Below are 20,769 nucleotides of genomic sequence, written 5' to 3' on the forward strand. Positions count from 1 at the left end.
CTGGGTGGAGTTGTCTATAAATTCTACAGCTGTCAATTAGGTCACTTGGTTGATAGTGTTGTCAAGGTCTTCTGTATCCTCACTGGTTTTCACGAGCTCCATGGAGCTTTACGTCCAGACACAGAGAAAAAGGGATGGAGAAATGTGGAGTTACTGCAAATTCATTTGTATCAACAGGTATAATTAGGGAATCATTATTCATTTTCACACTAATGATAGTTAGTTATTAAAAGCGGAATGTTGGACTCTCCAACTCTGTGGATTTATCTTTTTCTCTATTTGTCTAGGAATGTTTTTCTTCGTGGAACTGGAAGCTTTGTTATGAGGTATACACTCATTTGAGATGGTTACGCCTTCCTGATGGGATGATCCTTTACATTACGAAACATCCAGAGGGCTTTGAAATAAAAGCAAAAACCTACAGTAGATCACCCTACTTTCACCCTCTAACCCCTGCAAGGCCTTTCACTGCATTTCTTTCTTTTTTTTTTGAAGACAGAGTTTTGTTCCTGTCGCCCAGGCTGGAGTGTAATGGCATGACCTTGGCTCACTACAACCTCCACCTCCCAGGTTCAAGTGATTCTCCTGCCTCAGCTTCCCGTAGTTGGGAACACAGTTGCCCGCCACTATGCTTGGCTATTTTTTTGCATTTTTAGTAGAGGTGGGGTTTCACCACGTTGGCCAGGCTGGTCTAGAACTCCTGACCTCAAGTGATCCACCCATCTCCGCCTCCCAAAAGGCTGGGATTACAGGTGTGAGCCACTGCCCCTGGCCTTCACTGTATTTCAAATAGTCACACCTGTACCATAGTCTGTGAAGGGCTCCACAGGATACACGTGCTCTGTCTACCTCTCCAACTTAGTCTGCTGTCACCAGTGTTCCTCCACCACATAGCACAATCCAGTTTGTTTTTTGTTTTTTGTTTTCTTGGCTCCAGGGCCTTACACTTTTCATTATCGCTCTACTACTGTCAAAGTCAGCAGAGGGTAGGAAGCTAAATAATCCTAATAGGAAGCCAATGAGCTCCTAATTCTCTCCCCGACTACAGCTAGGGTCTCCTCTATCTGAGAGACTCTTAAGTCTTTGCTTAGATAGAAACAAACATTTAAGTCCCCTCTGTCAGAAAGAAAACACAAAACTGAAACAATAGGCCAGGTGTGGTAGCTTGCCGGGCACTTTGGGAGCTGGAGGTGGGAGGATTGCTTGAGGCCAGGAGTTTGAAAAGAGCCCGGGCAATGTAGCAAGGCCTCATCTCTGCAATAATAATAATAATAACAATAGTAACAATAATAATAACAAAGTAGCTGGGTGTGGTAGTGTGCACCAGTAGTCCTAGCTCCCTGGGAGGCTGAAGTGGGAGGATCGGTTGAGGCCCGGAGTTTGAGGCTGCAGGGAGCTATGATCACACCACTGCACAGAGGCCTGGGCAACAGATGGAGACCTGTCTCTCAAACAAACAAAGACAAAATTAAAGCTATACATTTCTAATTTAACAAAGGAATCATCTTATCATGGACTAAGTGTTTATGTTTCCCCCAAGTTCATGTGTTGAAATCCTAACCCACAAGGTGATGGTATTAAGAGGAGCCCTCACAAATAGGATCAACGTCCTTATAAAAGAGGCCTCAGAGAGCTCTCTCACCCCTTCCACCACATGAGGACACAGTGAGAAGGCACCATCTATGAATCAGGAAGCAGGCCCTCACCAGACAGATGCTGAATCAATCTTTTGGTGCCTTGATCTTAGACTTTCCAGCCTCTGCAACTGAGAAGTAAATTTCTGTTGTTTATAAGCTACCCAACTGATGGTCTTGTGTTCTTGCAACCTGAACTAAGACATGCCTTCTGGAATGACTTAGTCTGCTCTACGACTGGGATGTCTTCTCTCTCACTTCATTTCCTAAGTTCATGAAGATGATAAAGCCCTCAAATGCACTTAAAAATGACATCTTTTTTTTTTTTTTTTTTCCAGACAGGGTCTTGCTCTGTCATCCAGGCTGGAGTGCACTGTCACAATCATGGCTCATGGCCCAGATTGATCTCTAACTCCTGAGCTCAAGCAATCCTCCCACCTTGGCCTCCAAAAGTGCTGGCATTACAGGTGTGAGCCACCATGCCCAGCCAAAAGAAACGGCATCTTTATTGATTATGAAATACATGTACTGCCCCTGATGCTTTAGTCAGTTTCTAGGTTTGTGAACTCCTGTTTTTGATCCTTGCCTAAAGTACTAAAAATGTGATTAATGTGAAAATTAATGCTTCCCAAATCACATCTGCTGATGTAGGTGAATTAGCAGTCACTGCGCATTCTGCCCTCTTTCCCCGAGTCTGCAGGTAAAGCCCCATGGAGCTCCTGCTGTTCATGATAAGCAGCTTCCCAGACCTGCTGGTGAAGTGTCACCAAACGCTTCCCAAATGCCAGGCAGAGCGTTTCATTTGTTCTTCTTGAACAATCAGGTCTGACTCATTCCTTCTTAGAAAGACTTTCCCAGAGGGCTCCCCCTTCCTTCCTTCCATTTTCTCTTCATCATACCACCTGACTTCCTTCCTGCCGTCATGTCTCACAGTCAGCGGCCTTTGGTTAAACTATTTTCTCATTTGTTGCTTGCCTCCTCCAACTAGAATAGAAGCCCCTTGAGGGCTGGGACCTTCCATATCTAGGTAACATTTAAAATCTGTGTGCCTGGCCCATGCCTGACATAATATACACTAGGCATCCAATAAATATTTACACGAGCTAAGGAATTCAACTGTTGCGCTCGCTCATAACCACTGTAATTTTAAATATGCTTTGAGGCTGATTGTAGCCGAGGACAGGTTCTGAGTGATGAGAAGATCTGTGAACAAATGAAGTGCAGAAGACTCAAGTTCATGAAGGAATATCCTGCTGTTGCCTGCATGGCGTGGGACATCACCCTCTAGGCCTCTCTTGACAAGACAGCTAGGCTGCTTCACACATCATTCCACTTCGTTACCTCTCATGCATTTCAAAAATGCCTTACAAACTAAAGGGCAGAAAGGGAGCTAGGGGAGGAAAAGCACAGAAGCAAAGACAAAGGTGCCATTTAGATTCAAGCAGAAATGAATTTCAGAGAGGGAACGTTTGGAAAATGATCCTGGTGATAATCAGGAGAGAGAAGAAATATTAAAGAGGATTAAAGCAGGAGGTGGAAACAGAGAAGAGCAAAGAACAGTTTCAGAAGAAAAAGAGAAACACTCTTTTTTTTTTGCCAAGAAAAGATATACATAAAAAACCTACATACATAAAAAACAAAGAGCTGGGGCTAGGTGTGGTGGCTCATGCCTGTACTCCCAGCAGTTTTGGAGGCTGAGGCAGGCGGACCTCTAGAGGTCAGGAGTTAAAGACCAGCCTGGCCAAGATGGTGAAACCCCATCTCCACTAAAAATACAAAAATTAGCTGGGTGTGGTGGCACACGCCTGTAATGCCAGCTCTCAGGAGGCTGAGGCAGGAGAATTGCCTGAACCTGGGAGTTGGAGGCTGCAGTGAGCTGAGACTGTGTCACTGCACTCCAGCCTGGACAATAGAGCCAGACAGTCTCCAAAAAAAAAAAAAAAGAAAGAAAGAAAGAAAGAAAGAAAGAAAAAAAAAGAGCCAGGTGTAGTCACACGTGCCTGTGGTCCCAGCCACTTGGGAGGCTGAGGAGGGAGGATCACTTGAGCCCAGGAGATCAAGCCTAGAGTGAGTCATGATCATGCCACTGCACTCCAGCCTGGGCAACAGAGGGAGACCGAGTCTCAAAAAAAAAGGAAAAAGAGAAATACAAATACCATTACTGCATTTTTTCAGTTAAAATAAAGATTGCTTTATGTGTACTCTATTGTATTTATTCACCTATTTTTATCTTTGTAAATTTTCACTTCCCTAAGCCAAATACATTTTGAGAAGCTATTCCAACATAATACTTAATTTCTGTAATTATATCAGGTCCCTGTCCTCCTTTTTCCCCCTTTTCCTTTTTGAAGCATCCATCATTCCTGAAACACACAGAAACACACACATCTTTGGGTAAAATGTGTTGTCAAAGTTGCTTGACTGTGCTGATTTTCACCCACCGCATCCGGCTGTGTTTTTAAATTTTTTATTGTGAGTTATTTTATTTTTATTTTATTTTATTTTATTTTATTTTTTATTTTATTTTATTTTATTTTATTTTATTTTATTTTATTTTAGAGACAGAGTCTCGCTCTGTCGCCCAGGCTGGAGTGCAGTGGCGCGATCTCGGCTCACTGCAAGCTCCGCCTCCCGGGTTTACGCCATTCTCCCGCCTCAGCCTCCCGAGTAGCTGGAACTACAGGCGCCCGTCACCTCGCCCGGCTAGTTTTTTTTGTATTTTTTTTTTAGTAGAGACGGGGTTTCACCGTGTTAGCCAGGATGATCTCGATCTCCTGACCTCGTGATCCGCCCGTCTCGGCCTCCCAAAGTACTAGGATTACAGGCTTGAGCCACCACGCCTAGCCGAGATCATTTTAAATTTACAGAAGAAGTGTAAAAAGTTCAGAGTTCCCATGTATTCTTCACCCAGCTTTCTCCTGTGTTAACATCTTACACGTAACAGAACAGTAATCAAATCTAAGAAATTAACCCTAGTATAAATACTATTAACTAAACTAAAGAACTTACTCAGATGTCACCAGTTTTTCCACAAATCTCCTCTTTCAGTTCCAAGATCCAAACATTGAATTTATTTGTCACATCCTTAGTCTCCTCCAATTTGTAACAATTTCTCAGCCTTTCCTTGTTTTTTCATAACCTTGACAGCTTTGAAGAGCACCTGCCAGTTATTTAGGACAAAGTCCCTCAATTTGGGTGTCTGACGTTTTCTTATGTTTAGATTGAGGTTATGCTTTATTGGGAAGAACAGAGACAAAACACACCTGGGTGCACACGACGTTGACTGGGCCAAGTGATGTCAGTCTTGATTGCTTGGCAAAGGTGGAGTCGCCAATATTCTCCACAGTAAACTAAGGATTTCCCCGTTTTCTTTACTAAATATTTTGGAGGAGATACTTTAAAATCATACAAATATCCTGTTTCTGGTTAAACTTTCACTCCTTAATTTTAGCATTCACAGATCTTACCTGCAGTAATTATTACTACGGTGTTCTAACAGTGATTTTCTATTTCCCTCATTCTTTTTACATGTATTAATTGGAATTTTCTATAAGGAAGAGGTGCGATTTTTCTCAATTTATTTATTTATTCAGTTACGTATTTATTTTTTAAATTTATTTATTTAGATTAGTATGGACTTACGAAAAATTAAGTGTTATAATTAAATACTATCATTTATTTCGTGGCTCAAGTCGTTCCAGCTCAAGTCATTTGGAGCTCTCTCAGATTGGTTCCTGTCCCCTTCCAATATGAACTCCCTCCTTTTAAAAATTATTTTTATTATTAAAAAATATTTTTTAGCACATCCTTACTTTCTCCCACCATAAGGTCAACTCCAGGGGCATCTTGCATTTTCCCTGCCTTCAGTCAGGAATGAACAGTTCTCTCTGGAGCCCCGGTTCCTCTGGAGGATGGAATTCAGAAACCAGTATCTACGGGCTAGGTGTGTTCACTCAGGTGTCACTGCTTCTAGCCTCCTAACAGTGGACAGAGCTAGGAAATACATGTATGTATACAAACCCATGTATACATACATATCCATAATTACTTCTTTTTATTATTTTTATCTTATCCTTTTTTCACAGGTGTTGAGTATCCATAATTACTTCTCTACTTATCTGTACCTATATATTTATTTAAAAAAAAACATGAGTCCACATTGACACCGATCTCAGGACTGTGCCTGTGTGTGTGTGTGTCTGTCTGTGAGAAATAATTTGTTAAAGGCAAAGAGAATTCTGAGCTTAGGTTAGATTATTAGCTTAGAATGTTGGGCTAAGTTTTGAAGACCTAGGTGTGATTTTAATAAGTGAGGCTGGAGGTAGGGGAGTCAAATGGCCAGGGTATTGTCTCCGTATGGCAGAGGGTAACCTGCACAGCACCTGGGAAAGAGTGACACACACCAGAGCAGCTGGAATGGGAAATTCATGACTTGGAATAGTGCTGAAAGTTAGCACATAAACTCAGAATGCAAAGGGCCCTGAACACCAGGCCCAGAGGCCTGGACTTGACTCTGCAACAGGGACTCCAGGAAGATTCTGGGCCAGAAGCTATCTGATGAGAATAGCATTCAAAAACCAAAAATGCAGGAGTGGTACACAGGAGAAAAGAGACACACATGTAGCAGGGAGATGAATAAACAGGACAATACAATAACCCTTTTCTCTAGTATCATTGCCATGTTTATTTTTTGTCTTAATTGTAAATACATGCAGACCCAGAACACATGATCAGAAAAAGGCCTATACCTTCATGGCTCTGTACTTCTCGTGCATGTGACTGTCTTTGCAAATGTGAACAGATAGCTTGCATACATTACGTAAAGCTCTGATGCTTTTTGTTTTTTCTCTTTCTGATTGGTTTGCTATTTTTAAAAATTGGGCCAGTGCGGTGGCTCATGCCTGTAATCCTAGCACTTTGGGAGACCAAGGTGGGAGTATCGCTTGAGGCCAGGAGTTCAAGAACAGCCTGGGCAACATAAAGATCCCATCTCTACAAAAAATTTAAACATCAGCCAGGCGTGGTAGTTTGTGTGGGTAATTCCAGCTACTCGAGAGGCTGAGACAGGAGGGTCCCTTGAGCCCAGGAGGTGGAGGCTGCAATGAGCCATGATTGCACCACTGCACTCTAGCCTGGGTGACAAAGTGAGACCCTGTCTCAGAAAACAAAAACAAAAACAAAAACAAAAAAAACAGAAGTTGTCTGAATTCCACAATACACAAATTCATGCTTGTGTGTTGTAAAAACATACAAACAATTCAGCAATCAACAGAGTAAGTTCAAGTTGCTCTTTACCTGTCCCTGTCCTCATCACACCACCACTCCAAACCCCCATAACCAACCCCCTCTCTCTTCAGAATTAACCAACATTAACAGTGAACATCATCCCAGTCTGTTCCTATGCGTTGTACATGGGGTCTTTGTATGGCCAGAAAGTCAGATCTCAACTTAATCAATCCATCACTCTTAAAACTCTTTTATTTTTTCTGTAATTCTTATTACTGCCTGAAATTAACAAATTTACTTATTTTTTGTCATTCTTTTCTGACTTGGATATAAGCTCCATGAGATTAGGATATTTGGATATCTTATTCACAGCCATACTTATTCACAGCCAGTCATATAATTGAGGCTCAACAAATATTACTGCATAAATGGTTGTATGTATAAATGTTTACAAACACACACACGAACACATATATTTTTGCATTTTCATTTTATTTACTTTTTTTTTTTTGAGATAAGGTCTTGTTCTGTCACCCAGGCTGAGGTACAGTGACACAATCATGGCTCATTGCAGCCTCCACCTCCCAAGTAGCTGGGATTAAAGGCGTGAGCCACAGCACCTGGCCATTTCTTTGCATTTAAAAAATATTGGCTGAGTGCAGTGGCTCAAGTCTGTAATCCTAGCACTCTGGGAGGCCAAGGCAGGTGGAGTGGATTGCTTGAGTGCAGGAGTTCAAGAACAGCCTGGGCAACATGGTGAAACCTCATTTCTACAAAAAATACAAAAATTAGCCGGGTATGGTGGTGCATGCCTGTAGTCTCAGCTACTCAGGAGGCTGAGGTGAGAGAATCATCTGAGCCTGGGGAGGCTGAGGCTGCAGTGAGCCGTGACAGCACCACTGCACTTCAGCCTGGGCAATACACTAAGACCCATGTCAAAAAAAAAAAAAAAAGAAAAGACTACCAGTAGAATCATACTATACATGCTATACTTTCTAATTGTCTACTTTGGGATACTTCCCTTTAATTTTATGTGTGCAGACAACAAAGAACATTTTGTTTGATGCTGCATATTCCCAAGTATCCTCTTCGATATTCTTGAACTAGTTTAAGATAGTGGAGAGAATAATGAATACTTGGAAAATAATCTTGCTATATAATGCTTTCTTTTCTGTTTGTTGTTGTTTTTGTTGTTGTTGTTGTTGGGACAGAGTCTTGCTCTGTTGCCCACGCTGGAGTGCAGTGGTGTGATCTCGGCTCACTGCAACCTCTGCCTCCTGGGTTCAAGCAATTCTCCTGCCTCAGCCTCCCAGGTAGCTGGGTGCCACGACACCTGGCTAATTTTTGTATTTTTAGTAGAGATGGGGTTTCGTCATGTCGGCCAGGCTGGTCATATTCTTTTCTGTTTTAAAATATATATATAATTGGGAGTCTGTAGAAAACTAAATACGCATTCTTAATTAAGCAGTGTTCCACACTGTTTTAATCTGAGATTTTAAGATTGTTCATTTTGTTAAATTATTACCTTAAAATGGGGTGGCACAGGAGAAAATTAAAGCCTTCCAATTTTTATTTTTGTTTCTATTGTGCCCCCTTGTGGAATTACATATAACTTACATATTCGTTTTTGTGACGTTCTAACAAAGAGCAGGGTGTACCAATGTCATGGCTGCATTCAGGCATGCGCCAATCAATGAAGTAGACTCTTCTGATCAGTTTAGTCTTTGCAAACAAGATTCTGATTGCTTCTGAGTTGAGCGAATCAATGACGGCTTTGTTCAAGACGGTTCTTCTAAAGTTCTGGCTCATTAAACTGGTGTTTGGTCTTTGATTTCATCATTTCAGCTGTGTGACCAACTGTTAGAACTGCATGCAGGGCGTGTTCCACAGGCCTTGCGTAACTGAAAGTATCTGGTTTCTCCGGCATGTTCTGAGATAATGGCTCTCTAAGATCTTCCATCTGCTTCCATGCTTGCTTTTGGCTTGCTTCCTCCTCTTATCAGGTGTTGCAATCCCAGCCAGCGAGCACACAGTATCTTTCCTTGTTGGCTGTAGATACTCCGTTAGCCATGGCAACTGTCATTTAAAGCAGAGTCTAGTTTCTTAGTCAGATGGTGCCTCCCCAGAGAATGTGTTGCTGAAAATAGGATCATTGGATCACAAGGAACTGTAGCTCTTCACTGAAATTAGACTGATTTTCAAAGAAGCTTTTCCCTTTTCTTACATTTGAGACTCTAATAGAGCCAACGTTTACTGAGTAGACAGTGGGTTCAGGGCTCGGCACTTTTATAAGTATTATATCTTTAAATCCTCTCTCTCACTTTTTGAAGCAGTGGTTAAAGCCCTTTTCATAAGACCATCCATCCATTTGTCTGTCTTTCCATCCATTGTCCATCCCCCTATCCATCTATACATCCATCTTTCCTTCCACCCATTCATCCATCCAAAGAGTTTTACAAAGTGCCTTCTGTTAGTATGTACCAGATATTACTGTAGGTGCAGAGGATCAAAGACCTTTTACATTTTTTTCTTTTTTTTAATTAATTTTTTGTGGAGACAGGATCTCACTGTGTTGCCCAGGCCGGTCTCCAACTCCTGGCCTCAAGCAATCCTCCCACCTCTGCCTCCCGAAATGCTGAGACTGTAGGCATGAGCCACCATGCCTGGCCAAGATTAAAGATCCTTGCCCTGAGAGGGTTTACACGCTCCTAAGAAAAGCCGAAAAATAAAACAAATGAGTAAAGTGTGTAGTATTCCAACTTTGAAGATGGTAGGATATGGAAAACTAAAGCGGGGATGGGGAGCAATTATAAATACAAACACCTCACTAAACTGGCAAGTCTGAGCAAAGACATATGTTCTATTTCTTTTTTCTTTACCCATTTAACAGTTAAAGAATGGAAGGTTCAGGGGAATTTTCCTACGGAGGTATTTTGGGAACACTTTAGGAATGTCTTCTACAAGTAGAGGAGAAAACACTGCCACTAATACATTCTAAGAAGTAGGGCAGAATGACTATTCTATAGGAGAATCTTGGGCTTCAATCCAGACTCCAAGATTTACCCCAGGAAAATGATTTAATTTTCCTCAATTCCAGTTTCCTCATTTGTAAAGAGGATGCAAATGAGCATATTCCTCAAAGAGTTGGGAAGAGTTAATGAAATCATAAACCTAAAGATCGCAGCCTGGGTTAAGTGCAGTAGGCATTGGCTGGTCATTGATCACCTACAATACATTCCTCGTTTTTCAGTGTTATGTCCTGAAGACATTTTTTTTTTTTTTTGAGATGGAGTCTCGCTCTGTCACCCAGGCTGGAGTGCAGTGGCCGGATCTCAGCTCACTGCAAGCTCTGCCTCCCGGGTTTACGGCATTCTCCTGCCTCAGCCTCCCAAGTAGCTGGGACTACAGGCACCCGCCACCACACCTGGCTAGTTTTTTGCATTTTTTTAGTAGAGACGGGGTTTCACCGTGTTAGCCAGGATGGTCTCGATCTCCTGACCTTGTGATCCGCCCCTCTCAGCCTCCCAAAGTGCTGGGATTACAGGCTTGAGCCACTGTGCCCAGCCTCTGAAGACATATTTTAAAGCAGCATTTCTTAAACTATTTTCAACTGTACCTCATAGTAAAAAATACATTTTCATCACAATTCCAGTTTATGCATACATAAATATATAAAATGGAAATGTCAAAAAGAATACTTGTTTTTACTAAGCGTAATGCATATTCATTCTATTCTATTTCATGTATTTATTTATTTATTTATTTATTTATTTATTTATTTATTTTTTGAGACGGAGTCTCGCTCTGTTGCCCGGGCTGCAGTGCAGTGGCCGGATCTCAGCTCACTGCAAGCTCTGCCTCCCAGGTTCACGCCATTCTCCTGCCTCAGCCTCCCGAGTAGCTGGGACTACAGGTGCCTGCCACCACGCCCGGCTAGTTTTTTGTATTTTTTAGTAGAGACGGGGTTTCACCGTGTTAGCCAGAATGGTCTTGATCTCCTGACCTCGTGATCCGCCCGTCTCGGCCTCCCAAAGTGCTGGGATTACAGGCTTGAGCCACTGCGCCTGGCCCATGTTTTTTTTAAAAAGCTGATAATAATCCACTAAACTGGTTTCAAGAGTCACTAGTGGGTTATTCCCCACAATTAAGGGAAACTCAGAATAGTCAAATAGTTAACCAAAACTTAGTAAATAATATACATAGATAAGTAGGCAGACATATGGACAAAGAAGTAAAAATGGACCTTCCTCTATGTCCTCCACCATATTCTCCAACATTTTCTTCCCAGAAAAAAAACACCAATTCCAATAATTTAAATTTATTCTGTAGGTATATACCTCCATGTCTCTAAATAATATACCTTATCAATTAACTTCCTACGCTGGAAGAATAGGTTTTAGCTCTCTTTCACACAAATTCCCAACCGCACACATATACCTTCCCATCCCCAATACAATTATATCAAAATATCATTTAGACCAATATACAGTATTATGATGGCCATGCAAACATTATTTCCAGTGAAGCCACAAAATGAGTAGCGATCCTTTCCCTCTCTGTACAAGTGATTTTCCTGTTTTCCTGGAATTAATGACTCTTTGATGTTGTTAATTTGTTTTTGTTTTTTTTTTTTTTTTTTTTTTTTTGAGACAGAGTCTCACTCTATTACCCAGACTGGAGTGCAACAGCACGATCTCGAATCACTACATCCTCTGCCTCCTGGGTTCATGTGATTCTCCTGCCTCAGCCTCCTGAGTAGCTAGGACTACAGGCATAGTCCACCACGCTTGGCTAATTTTTCTATTTTTAGTAGAGACAGAGTTTCACCATGTTTGCCAGTCTGTGATGTCTGTTATGACACCAGGAGGGCACTTTTTACCTGCATTGTCCTCTGGCTCTCCCTTATAAACTAACTGGCCTATGGTTTAGCTTGCTGTTCTCACGAAGCTGCAAACCTCCTCTTAATTAAGAAGCACCCTGGCTTCTGGCCACACCTCCATGGAATTTAGGCTCTACAACACATAGCTAGCTAGTAGCAATTAGAAATGCTGATGGCCTGAGTCTCCCAAGGAGATACCATATTCCTCAACTGGGAGCTGGAGACAGAGAGGAATCCCTGTGTTCTTGAATGAACTACCTGAAGGTGAATTTTTATCACACTGAACTGGAAGGGCGAAGGAGGGAGACTGTGGTTCAAATGTCACAGATTCTCACTCTTCTTACCAAGTTTTAGTAGATTTTCTTGAATAAATGTTCCTTCATTTGCCTAGGTCCTTAGGACAATTTCCAAAGTATTTAGATAGTTATTTTAAAAATAATTTTCACAAGTTATGCTTGTTTCACTGGGGAGCAATTTCACAGGGCTCCTTTTTTTTTTTGAGACAGAGTCTCGCTCTGTTGCTCAGGCTGGAGTGCAGTGGCGCACGGTCTCTGTTCACTGCAAGCTCCACCTCCCAGGTTCACGCCATTCTCCTGCCTCAGCCTCCTGAGTAGCTGGAACTACAGGCGCCTGCCACCATGCCCAGCTAATTTTTTTGTATTTTTTTTAGTAGAGACGGGGTTTCACCGTGTTAGCCAGGATGGTCTCGATCTCCTGACCTTGTGATCCGCCCACCACGGCCTCCCAAAGTCCTGGGATTACAGGCGTGAGCCACCGCACCCGGCCACCACAGGGCTCCTAATGCCACCATTTTGGAAGTTGCTACCTTGCCATGCTCTTTTTCTGCCGTAGTTGCTAAGCTGCTAGAATTTGGATTTCAAGCTGCTTTGGGCAATCATCATGCTTATGGAGTAGCCTTGCAAGGGACTGAAAGAGAGAGACAGAGTCCTGATGACATTATGTGAGCTTCTGGATCTAGCTGTGCTTGGAATCAGTCCTACAGTGTGGACTTTGTAGTCAGATAAGCCAATAAATTAATTTCCTTCTTTGCTAGTTGGAGTTGAGTTTCTCTCACATATAACCAAGAGTTGTAGCTAATATCCTGAATATCAAACTTTTAATAGTGTATGAGTAAATGGTAAGTACTGTGGAAAGCTTGTTCAACAAAATTGGTATCTAGGGTCATTTCATGTAATCACTTAGGTAGCTAATCTCATCCAAATAATTTATGGCCTCTTGGTGCTTGATGAAATGTATAAACATCATTTATGGTGATTCTAATTGATGTTCCCCTTAATAAGGATTTTTAATATATTCCTATATGTGTGTCAATATTTGTTAATATCCAAAGGATTTGTTGCAAGGATGTCTCAATGTTAATTGCAAATACTGAGATGTAATATTATTAATAATATAAAGGTCTGACCTTAATTATAAAAAGTTCTAAAAAGTATGATAAGCCTCCCTTTTCCATTAGCCTATAGCTAACTCATGAAGACATCATTGCTAAGCATGCAGATTTCAAAACATTGGAACCAGTTATGGGTCTCTTTAACAAGCCCTAAGTGGAAAAGAGAAGATTATACGTTGTTGCTTTCACTACAGTATCTAAAAGCTAGATAATCTAAGATTTATCTTTATTTCGCATGGTAGTCCTTTGAAATATTAAGGAGTGGGACAAGTGTCTTGGAAATATGGAGTAAGAAAACTTTAAGAATACATTTACAGGTTAAAGCTATAACTAATTTGGCCAGGTGCGGTGGCTCACACCTGTAATCCCAGCACTTTTTTTTTTTTTTTTGAGAGGGAGTGTTGCCCTGTCACCCAGGCTGGAATGCAATGGCACGATCTTGGCTCACTGCAACTTCCGCCTACTAGGTTCAAATGATTCTCCTGCCTCAGCCTCCTGAGCAGCTGGGATTACAGGTGCCCACCACTACACCCAGCTAATTTTTGTATGTTTAGTAGAGACAGGGTTTCACCATGTTGGCCAGGCTGGTCTTGAACTCCTGACCTTGTGATCTGCCCACCTCGGCCTCCCAAAATGCTGGGATTACAGGTGTGAGCCACCAAGCCTGGCTGAAGCCGCAATTAATTTGACCAGGCACAGTGGCTCACACCTGTAATCGGAGTACTTTAGGAGGCCTAGGAAGGAGGATAGCTTGAGCCCAGGAGTTTGAGACCAGCCTGGGCAACATGGTGAGACTCTTGTCTCTACAAAAATTTTAAAAATTAGCTGGGCATGGTGGTGTGTATCTGTGGTCCCAGCTACTCAGGAGGCTTAGGTGGGAGGATCACTTGAGCCTGGGAGGTTGACACTGCAGTGATCCATGATTGCATCACTGCACTCAACAGAGTGAGACCCTCTCTAACTCCTTCCTTAAATATAGATATCTATGGTGAATGTTGGGAGCAAAAAAAGACATCAGACATTATTATAAGCTTGGAGCTTATTAAAACTTGGTAAAAACAAAAACAAAAACATTTCTCCCTGGGTAAGGTATGGATAGAACCTTACCCTACCTCAAATTACCATATTGGGTGCCACTGACAAATAATGTCTCTAATGGTTCTGCAATCCAGTGATGTTTGTCATGTTTTACCTATCTCTAGGATTCCCAGAGGACCACAGTTATTAAGGAGAGAAGTCTTCAAAATTAAACAGGCACAGCGTGTAGCAAAATGTACAGATCTATTATAAAATCTCACTACTTCCAATTAATTGGGGGAAAGGTGATGTGAATTCATACAACTCAATTACTCCTACAGATGTAAAGGATTTCTGGCCTTTACTAAGAAAAAAAGAGAAAAGTATTCCAGAATCAATTTTAATGAACACATTTGATTTATTTGTAATTGGCATACTGTTTTAAATATTTTAAGCTTCTGAATTACCTGAAAGAAATATGCATTTTAGAATGCTTAATCAAGCCATCTGCAGTTCAGTTTGCATTCATAATGGTCCCACGCCACAGGACCATTATTCACAGAAGGAGAGGAGTCAATGTCCACTGATTTCTAGGAGTTCATACATTTTGAATTGGTGGGATCTGAATCACACTAATTGCACTTGAGAATCTAATAGGTTTGAGTGGCAAAGACTTATGCTCTGATATTATTCAGACAGTAAAATCTTAGTTGAGAAAGGGTCTCTTCCGCAGTTTTGGGTAGATGACAACCTCTTGGAAAATGGGTGGGACCATGGTCCTCAGTCAACTGACTACCTGATAGAATGTTTGCACTTTAGGATCTCCATTTTCTCTGTGCTCCTGAGGCAGCACACCCGATATGCTTTTGTAGAGATGAATTCCAAGGAAAACACGACCTAGACTTTATTTCAAATTACGCTCAAGATCAATACATCTCACTGATGCCCAAAAATGCCACATTCATAATCTGCTGTTGTGATATACAACTAGGAAAAGGTAAATGTCCTGTCAACCACAATCTCTCTTTATTATTTTTAAAGAGGGCTCGTTTCCATTATCAGAAGCAGATAAGGAAAGCCAGCACCCATTTGTCATTCAAAACCAAGCACTTACTTAGCTGGGAAAGAATTAAAGCCATTAGGTGATGAATTTGTCTTTTTTAATAATGGTAATAAAGTCACAATTCAAGGTCAACAAAAATTCAAATGTAGTCGCACTGGGTAGCTAATATTTTGGATAGAATGGGAAGACCATTTCCCAACATTACCTTTGGTTTTCTAATACTTATTTTTTGCAAAAATGGAGACAAGAAACAGAAACCTAACATTTTCTCTCACCTCAAAGAGTAATCAGTTTTTATATCACCAACCTAGAGATTTTCGTGTCCATTGGAGGGAGTCTTTTCCTACCCCAGTTTTTATGTGAGTAATCCTATCTCACCATATGTATAAAAGTCTGTGACATGTGAAGAACAGGAGATGTGGCCAGGCGCAGCGGCTCATGCCTGTAATCCCAGCACTTTGGGAGGCCAAGATGGGCAGAACACCTGAGGTCAGGAGTTCAAGATCAGCCTGACCAACATGGTGAAACCCTGTCTCTACTAAAAATACAAAAATTAGCGGGTCATGGTGGTATGCACCGAAATCCCAGCTACTTGGGGGGTTGAGGCAGGAGAATTGCTTGAACCCAGGAGGCGGAGGTTGCAGTGAGCTAAGATTGTGCCATTGCACTCCAGCCTGGGAGACAGAGTGAGACTCCGTCTCAAAAAAAAAAAAAAAAAAAAAAAAGGAAAGAAAAGAAAAGAAAAATAGATGACGTAATGAGCAAGTGAGCTTGGGCAGCTGATTGCTGCCAACAATTCATCCAGGGTTTATTCTGCTCACAGGTCTCTGTGTAGGAAATGCTAAAAGTGCTACTCCCCAGTTAGGGTTTCCAGACCGATAGATGTGAAGATTCCTTCTGCTTGAGTATCCTCAGGCACCTCAAAATCAAAATATGTCCCAAATTAAACTCATTTGACCCATTTACCAAAAATGCTTATCCCTAAATGATCCTGCCATTTATTTCTTAGGTTGAGCCATAAGAAATTGCCTTTTTTGTAGGTCATTAATGGTTGAATATTGGCAATTTCAAAAGGATCAACCTTAACAGTTGTTCAGGTTAAAAAAAAAAAACCTGGTAAAATCCTTTTCATATCACTTCCCCTTCAACTCTTACAACAAGCCAATCAGGAAGGTTGGTCAATTCTGTTTCAGGCAGGTCCGTTATCCATCTCTAAGGCAACCATCAAAGCCCAAGCCAAGTTAGTGAACTGGCTTCACCAACCCTGTCCACGCTGCCATAAACCAGAGTGTCTTCTTTAAAACGCAAGTTAGAACATGCCACTTGCTGCAAAAAATCATCCAATGGCTTCCCACTGCCCTTAAGAAAAAGACTGGGCTGGGTGCTGTGGCTCACGTCTGTAATTCCAGCACTGTGGGAGGTCAAGGTGGGAGGACCGCTTGAGCCCAGGAGTATGTGACCAGGCTGGCAACATAGCAAGACATCATCTCTACAAAAAATAAAAAAATTAGCTAGGCACAGTGGCTCACACCTGTAGTCCCAGCTACTTGTGAGGCTCAGGTGGGAGGATCACTTGAGCCTGGGAGTTGGAGGCTGCAGTGAGCCATGAATGCACCACTGCACTCCAACAGGGGCAACAGAGAGTGACCTTATCTCTAAAAAAAAAAAAAAAAAGACAAAGATGGCTTGCTGATCTGCAAGCTCCAGTCTCTAGTGACTGCTTCACTCTCATCTCACCTTCTGTTTTTTGGTTACTATGACGTTCTTTTATTTTCTTAAACATGGCCCTTCCCACCTTAGGGCCTTTGTATATACTGTTCCATCTGCCTGGAACCCTCTTTTCTCTCATGACCCCCAAGGCCCTTGTCACCTAGTAACCCTTACTTCTCCTTTATTCATGTCTCTGCATAAATGCCACTGCTGGGCAGGCATGGTTAGGAGGCCAAGGCAAGAGGATCACTTAAGCGTAGGAGTTCAAGATCAGCCTGAGCAATATAGCAAGACCCCATCTCTACAAAAAAAGATATGCCACTGCCTCAAGAGAACCTTCTATGATCTCTCTCAGACTAGGATGGAACCCCATGTTACATACATCCATGAGACTATCTCCTCTTAGTACTGGTCATACTTCTAATTGTTTGTTCAAGGCCCTACTAGACTCAAGCTCCAAGGAAACAGGATCACGGCTGTCTTATTACCATGTCACCATCACTGAGCCAGGGCCCAGCACCCTAATCGGCACTCAACAAATATCTATGGAAGGCACGAATCCCTCACAAAATTTAGAGCAGCAACTGACAGTTCAAAGTTTCCATCCCTGCATAATATTATTCTCACTTTTGATATATCTTTTTTCTACTTAATATTTTATTTTTATTATTTGATTTTTAAAATTGTATTTATTTATTTACTTTTTTGAGACAGGGTCTCACTCTGTCACGTAGGCTGGAGTGTGATGGTGCGATCATGGCTCACTGCAGCCTCAACCTCTTGAGCTCAGATGATCCTCCCACCTCAGCCTCCCAAGTAACTGGGACTACAGGCATGCGCCACCATGCCCAGCTAATTTTTTTTTTTTTTTTCTGAGATGGAGTTTCACTCTTGTTGCCCAGCCTGGAGTGCAGTGGCATGATCTTGGCTCACTGTAACCTCTGACTCCTGGGTTCAAGCGATTCTCTTGCCTCAGCTTCCTGAGTAGCTGGGATTACAGGCACACACTACCACGCCTGGCTAATTTTTGTATTTTTAGTAGAGACAGGGTTTCACCATGTTGGCCAGGCTGGTCTTGAACTCCTGACCTCAGGTGATTCACCCGCCTCGGCATCGCAAAGTGCTGGGATTATAAATGTGAACCATCGCCCCCTGCCTAATTTTTGTATTTTTTGTAGAGATGGGATTTTGCCATGTTGCCCAGGCTGGTCTCAAGCTCCTGTGCTCAAGCCATCAGCCTGCCTTGGCCTCCCAAAGTACTGGGATTATAAGTGTGAGCCACCTTGCTGGCCTCAATATTTTAAAAAAGGAAACAAAAACATGCAAGTTAAAAATTCATTAAACTAAAAGACTAAACCAAAATTCTGGGCCCTTTTGGAATGATAGCCTAGCACGGCCATAACTAGTAGTTGTTATTGTTATAAGAGAAATAACAATAATCAAAGCTAATATTTATTGAGGGCCAGCTATGTGCCAAGCCTATGGGTAAAACTGAAGTTAGTGAAGTTGGGGGATTTAACAAGGTTCACAGGGGCCAGTAAATGATGGAGCCATAGTCACAAAGACCAATGATCCAAGACAGGATATGAATGCTCACAGTCCCTCAGTCTTTCAGTATGACAACCGCCAGAACACAGGGATCCTCTCTACATGCTGCAGACTTACAGCATCAGCTCCAGAATCCAAGAGACACACGTTTTCAGCCGTTAAGTTAAATGTGTCTACACACATCTCAGCTAATTTTACCTTATTTCCAAGAGCAAGCTACATCTTATTAAAAACAGGTGTTCCTACCGGAAGAAAGAGTCTCTGGGCAGCACAGGGTTTGAACAATTTCTTCCACTCCTGAGGGTTTCCAACAGAAAATGTGATGGGGTAGATTCTGTGCTCAAACTTCTTTGTATATGAGTCAGGCCACTGGCGCAACTGAAAAACATGGAAAGCAAGGGAAGGGTGATTAGGCCCCGGGAAATAGGGAAAACACCTGGGAAGCTTCTGGATGGTCAAATGGAAATTATTCAGGCAACTTACACAGAAAGTCTAACTTCATCACCACTATGAATGTTCACTAAATGAAAGAGTATTTGCTCCAACTAAAATTGCTAAGATTTTTAAAAATAACATTCAGAGTTGGCAACAGTGTTGAGAAACTGCAGAGGTGAGTATAGATGTGAACAAACTTCCAAAAGGGCAACTTGGAAACTGGTAACAACACCCCAAAAGACGGAGGTACAAGGACATTCACCACAACCTAGTTTGTAATAACAAAACTTATGAACTTAGCAGCTTGGAAGGAGGAAAAAAACCCAGCAAACTTGGGAACAATCAAAATGTCCAATGATAAGGAATTGGGACAATTAAGTATGATAGAACTACATAATAAAGTACAGTTAGAGGGACCAGAGGTGGTAGTTCATGCCTGTAATCCCAGCACTTTGGGAGGCTGAGGTGGGTGGATCTCTTCAGGCCAGAAGTTCAAGACCAGCCTGGCCAACACAGCAAAACCCCATCCCTGCTAAAAAAACACAAAAATTAGCTGGGTGCAGTGGCACATGCCTGTAGTCCCAGCTACTCGGGAGGCTGACACACTCGAATTGCTTGAACCAGGGAGGCAGAGGTTGCAGTGAGATCCTGCCACTGCACTCCAGCCTGGGTGACCAAGCGAGACTGTGTCTCAAAAAAATAAAATAAAATAAAATTAAAAAATAAACATAGAATAATGTCCAGTTAGAATAAAGTAGATGTCTTTTGTGTTATTTGTGGCAGGCTGGATTTGGCTCTTGTACTCCCGTAGTTTGCTGACCTCAGTTCTATATCCTTGTCACTAATGACTGCATTGTATTCTGTTATGTAGATAGGTACTGACATGGAAAATGGTTATAACATATAGTTTGGTTTTGGAAAAAGCAAAGTGCAAAAAAATTATAATATGGTTCTTTTTTTTTTTTAAATTTCTTCACTGCTTTCTGAATGAATGGTTCTGTCTTATAGGAAAAAATAAATGCATGAGGCCAGGTGTAGTGGCTCACACCTGTAATCTCAGCACTTTGGGAGGCCCAGGTGGGTGGATCACTTGAGGTCAGGAGTTTGAGACCAGACTAGCCAACATGGCAAAATCCCGTCTCTACTAAAAATACAAAAATTAGCTGGCGTGGTGGTGGGCGCCTGTAATCCCAGCTACTTCAGGAGGCTGAGGCAGGAGAATCACTTGAACCTGGGAGGCAGAGGTGGAGGTTGCAGTGTGTTGAGATCGTGCCACCGCACTCCAGTCTGAGGGTCAAAGCGAGACTCTAAAATATATATATATACACACACATACACATAGACACACACATATGCATGTACATTTTATATGTAGAGAAAAATCTAGACGGATATGCACTGAATTATTAAAAGTGGGCACCTCTATAGCTGGTGATGGTGGTTTCGTTTCCTCGGGCTACATTTCCATATTCTTTAGAACTTTTATAATAAGTATATATTACTTTCTTTGCATATATTAATTTTATAACAAAAATTTTAAAATACACTTTTAGATTTTAGAGCAGTTTAATGTCTACAGAAAGTCAGCCAGGTGTTGGTGGCTCACGCCTGTAATCCTAACATTTTGGGAGGCTAAGGCAGGAAGATTGCTTAAGCCCAGGAATTTGAGACCAGCCACGGCAATATAGCAAGACCTGCCTCTAAAAAAATTAAAAACAAGGCCAGGAGTGGTGGCTGATGCCTATAATCCTGCGACTTCGGGAAGCCAAGGCGGGTGGATCACTTGAGGTCAGGAGTTCGAGACCAGCATGGCCAACATGGTGAAACCCCATCTCTACTAAAAATA

General features: G+C 41.9%; 1 protein-coding gene across 3 annotated transcripts in view; it reads right to left on the reverse strand.

Annotated features, from left to right (window-relative positions):
• The window catches only part of GXYLT2 (glucoside xylosyltransferase 2), an 81,650-nt gene that overhangs the window by 28,453 nt on the left and 32,428 nt on the right, over nt 1-20,769 (reverse strand). For 2 of the 3 annotated variants that reach the window (XM_007984999.3, XM_038003653.2), the window contains exon 3: nt 18,735-18,866. The exons of the other annotated variant lie outside the window; for it this stretch is intronic. In XM_007984999.3, the coding sequence (XP_007983190.1) occupies nt 18,735-18,866 (132 nt within the window). The remainder of the gene's footprint in view (nt 1-18,734; nt 18,867-20,769) is intronic. 3 annotated transcript variants of the gene reach the window in all.

The sequence above is a fragment of the Chlorocebus sabaeus genome, chromosome 22, assembly GCF_047675955.1.
Source record: "Chlorocebus sabaeus isolate Y175 chromosome 22, mChlSab1.0.hap1, whole genome shotgun sequence".
In the NCBI taxonomy this organism is placed as follows: domain Eukaryota; kingdom Metazoa; phylum Chordata; class Mammalia; order Primates; family Cercopithecidae; genus Chlorocebus; species Chlorocebus sabaeus.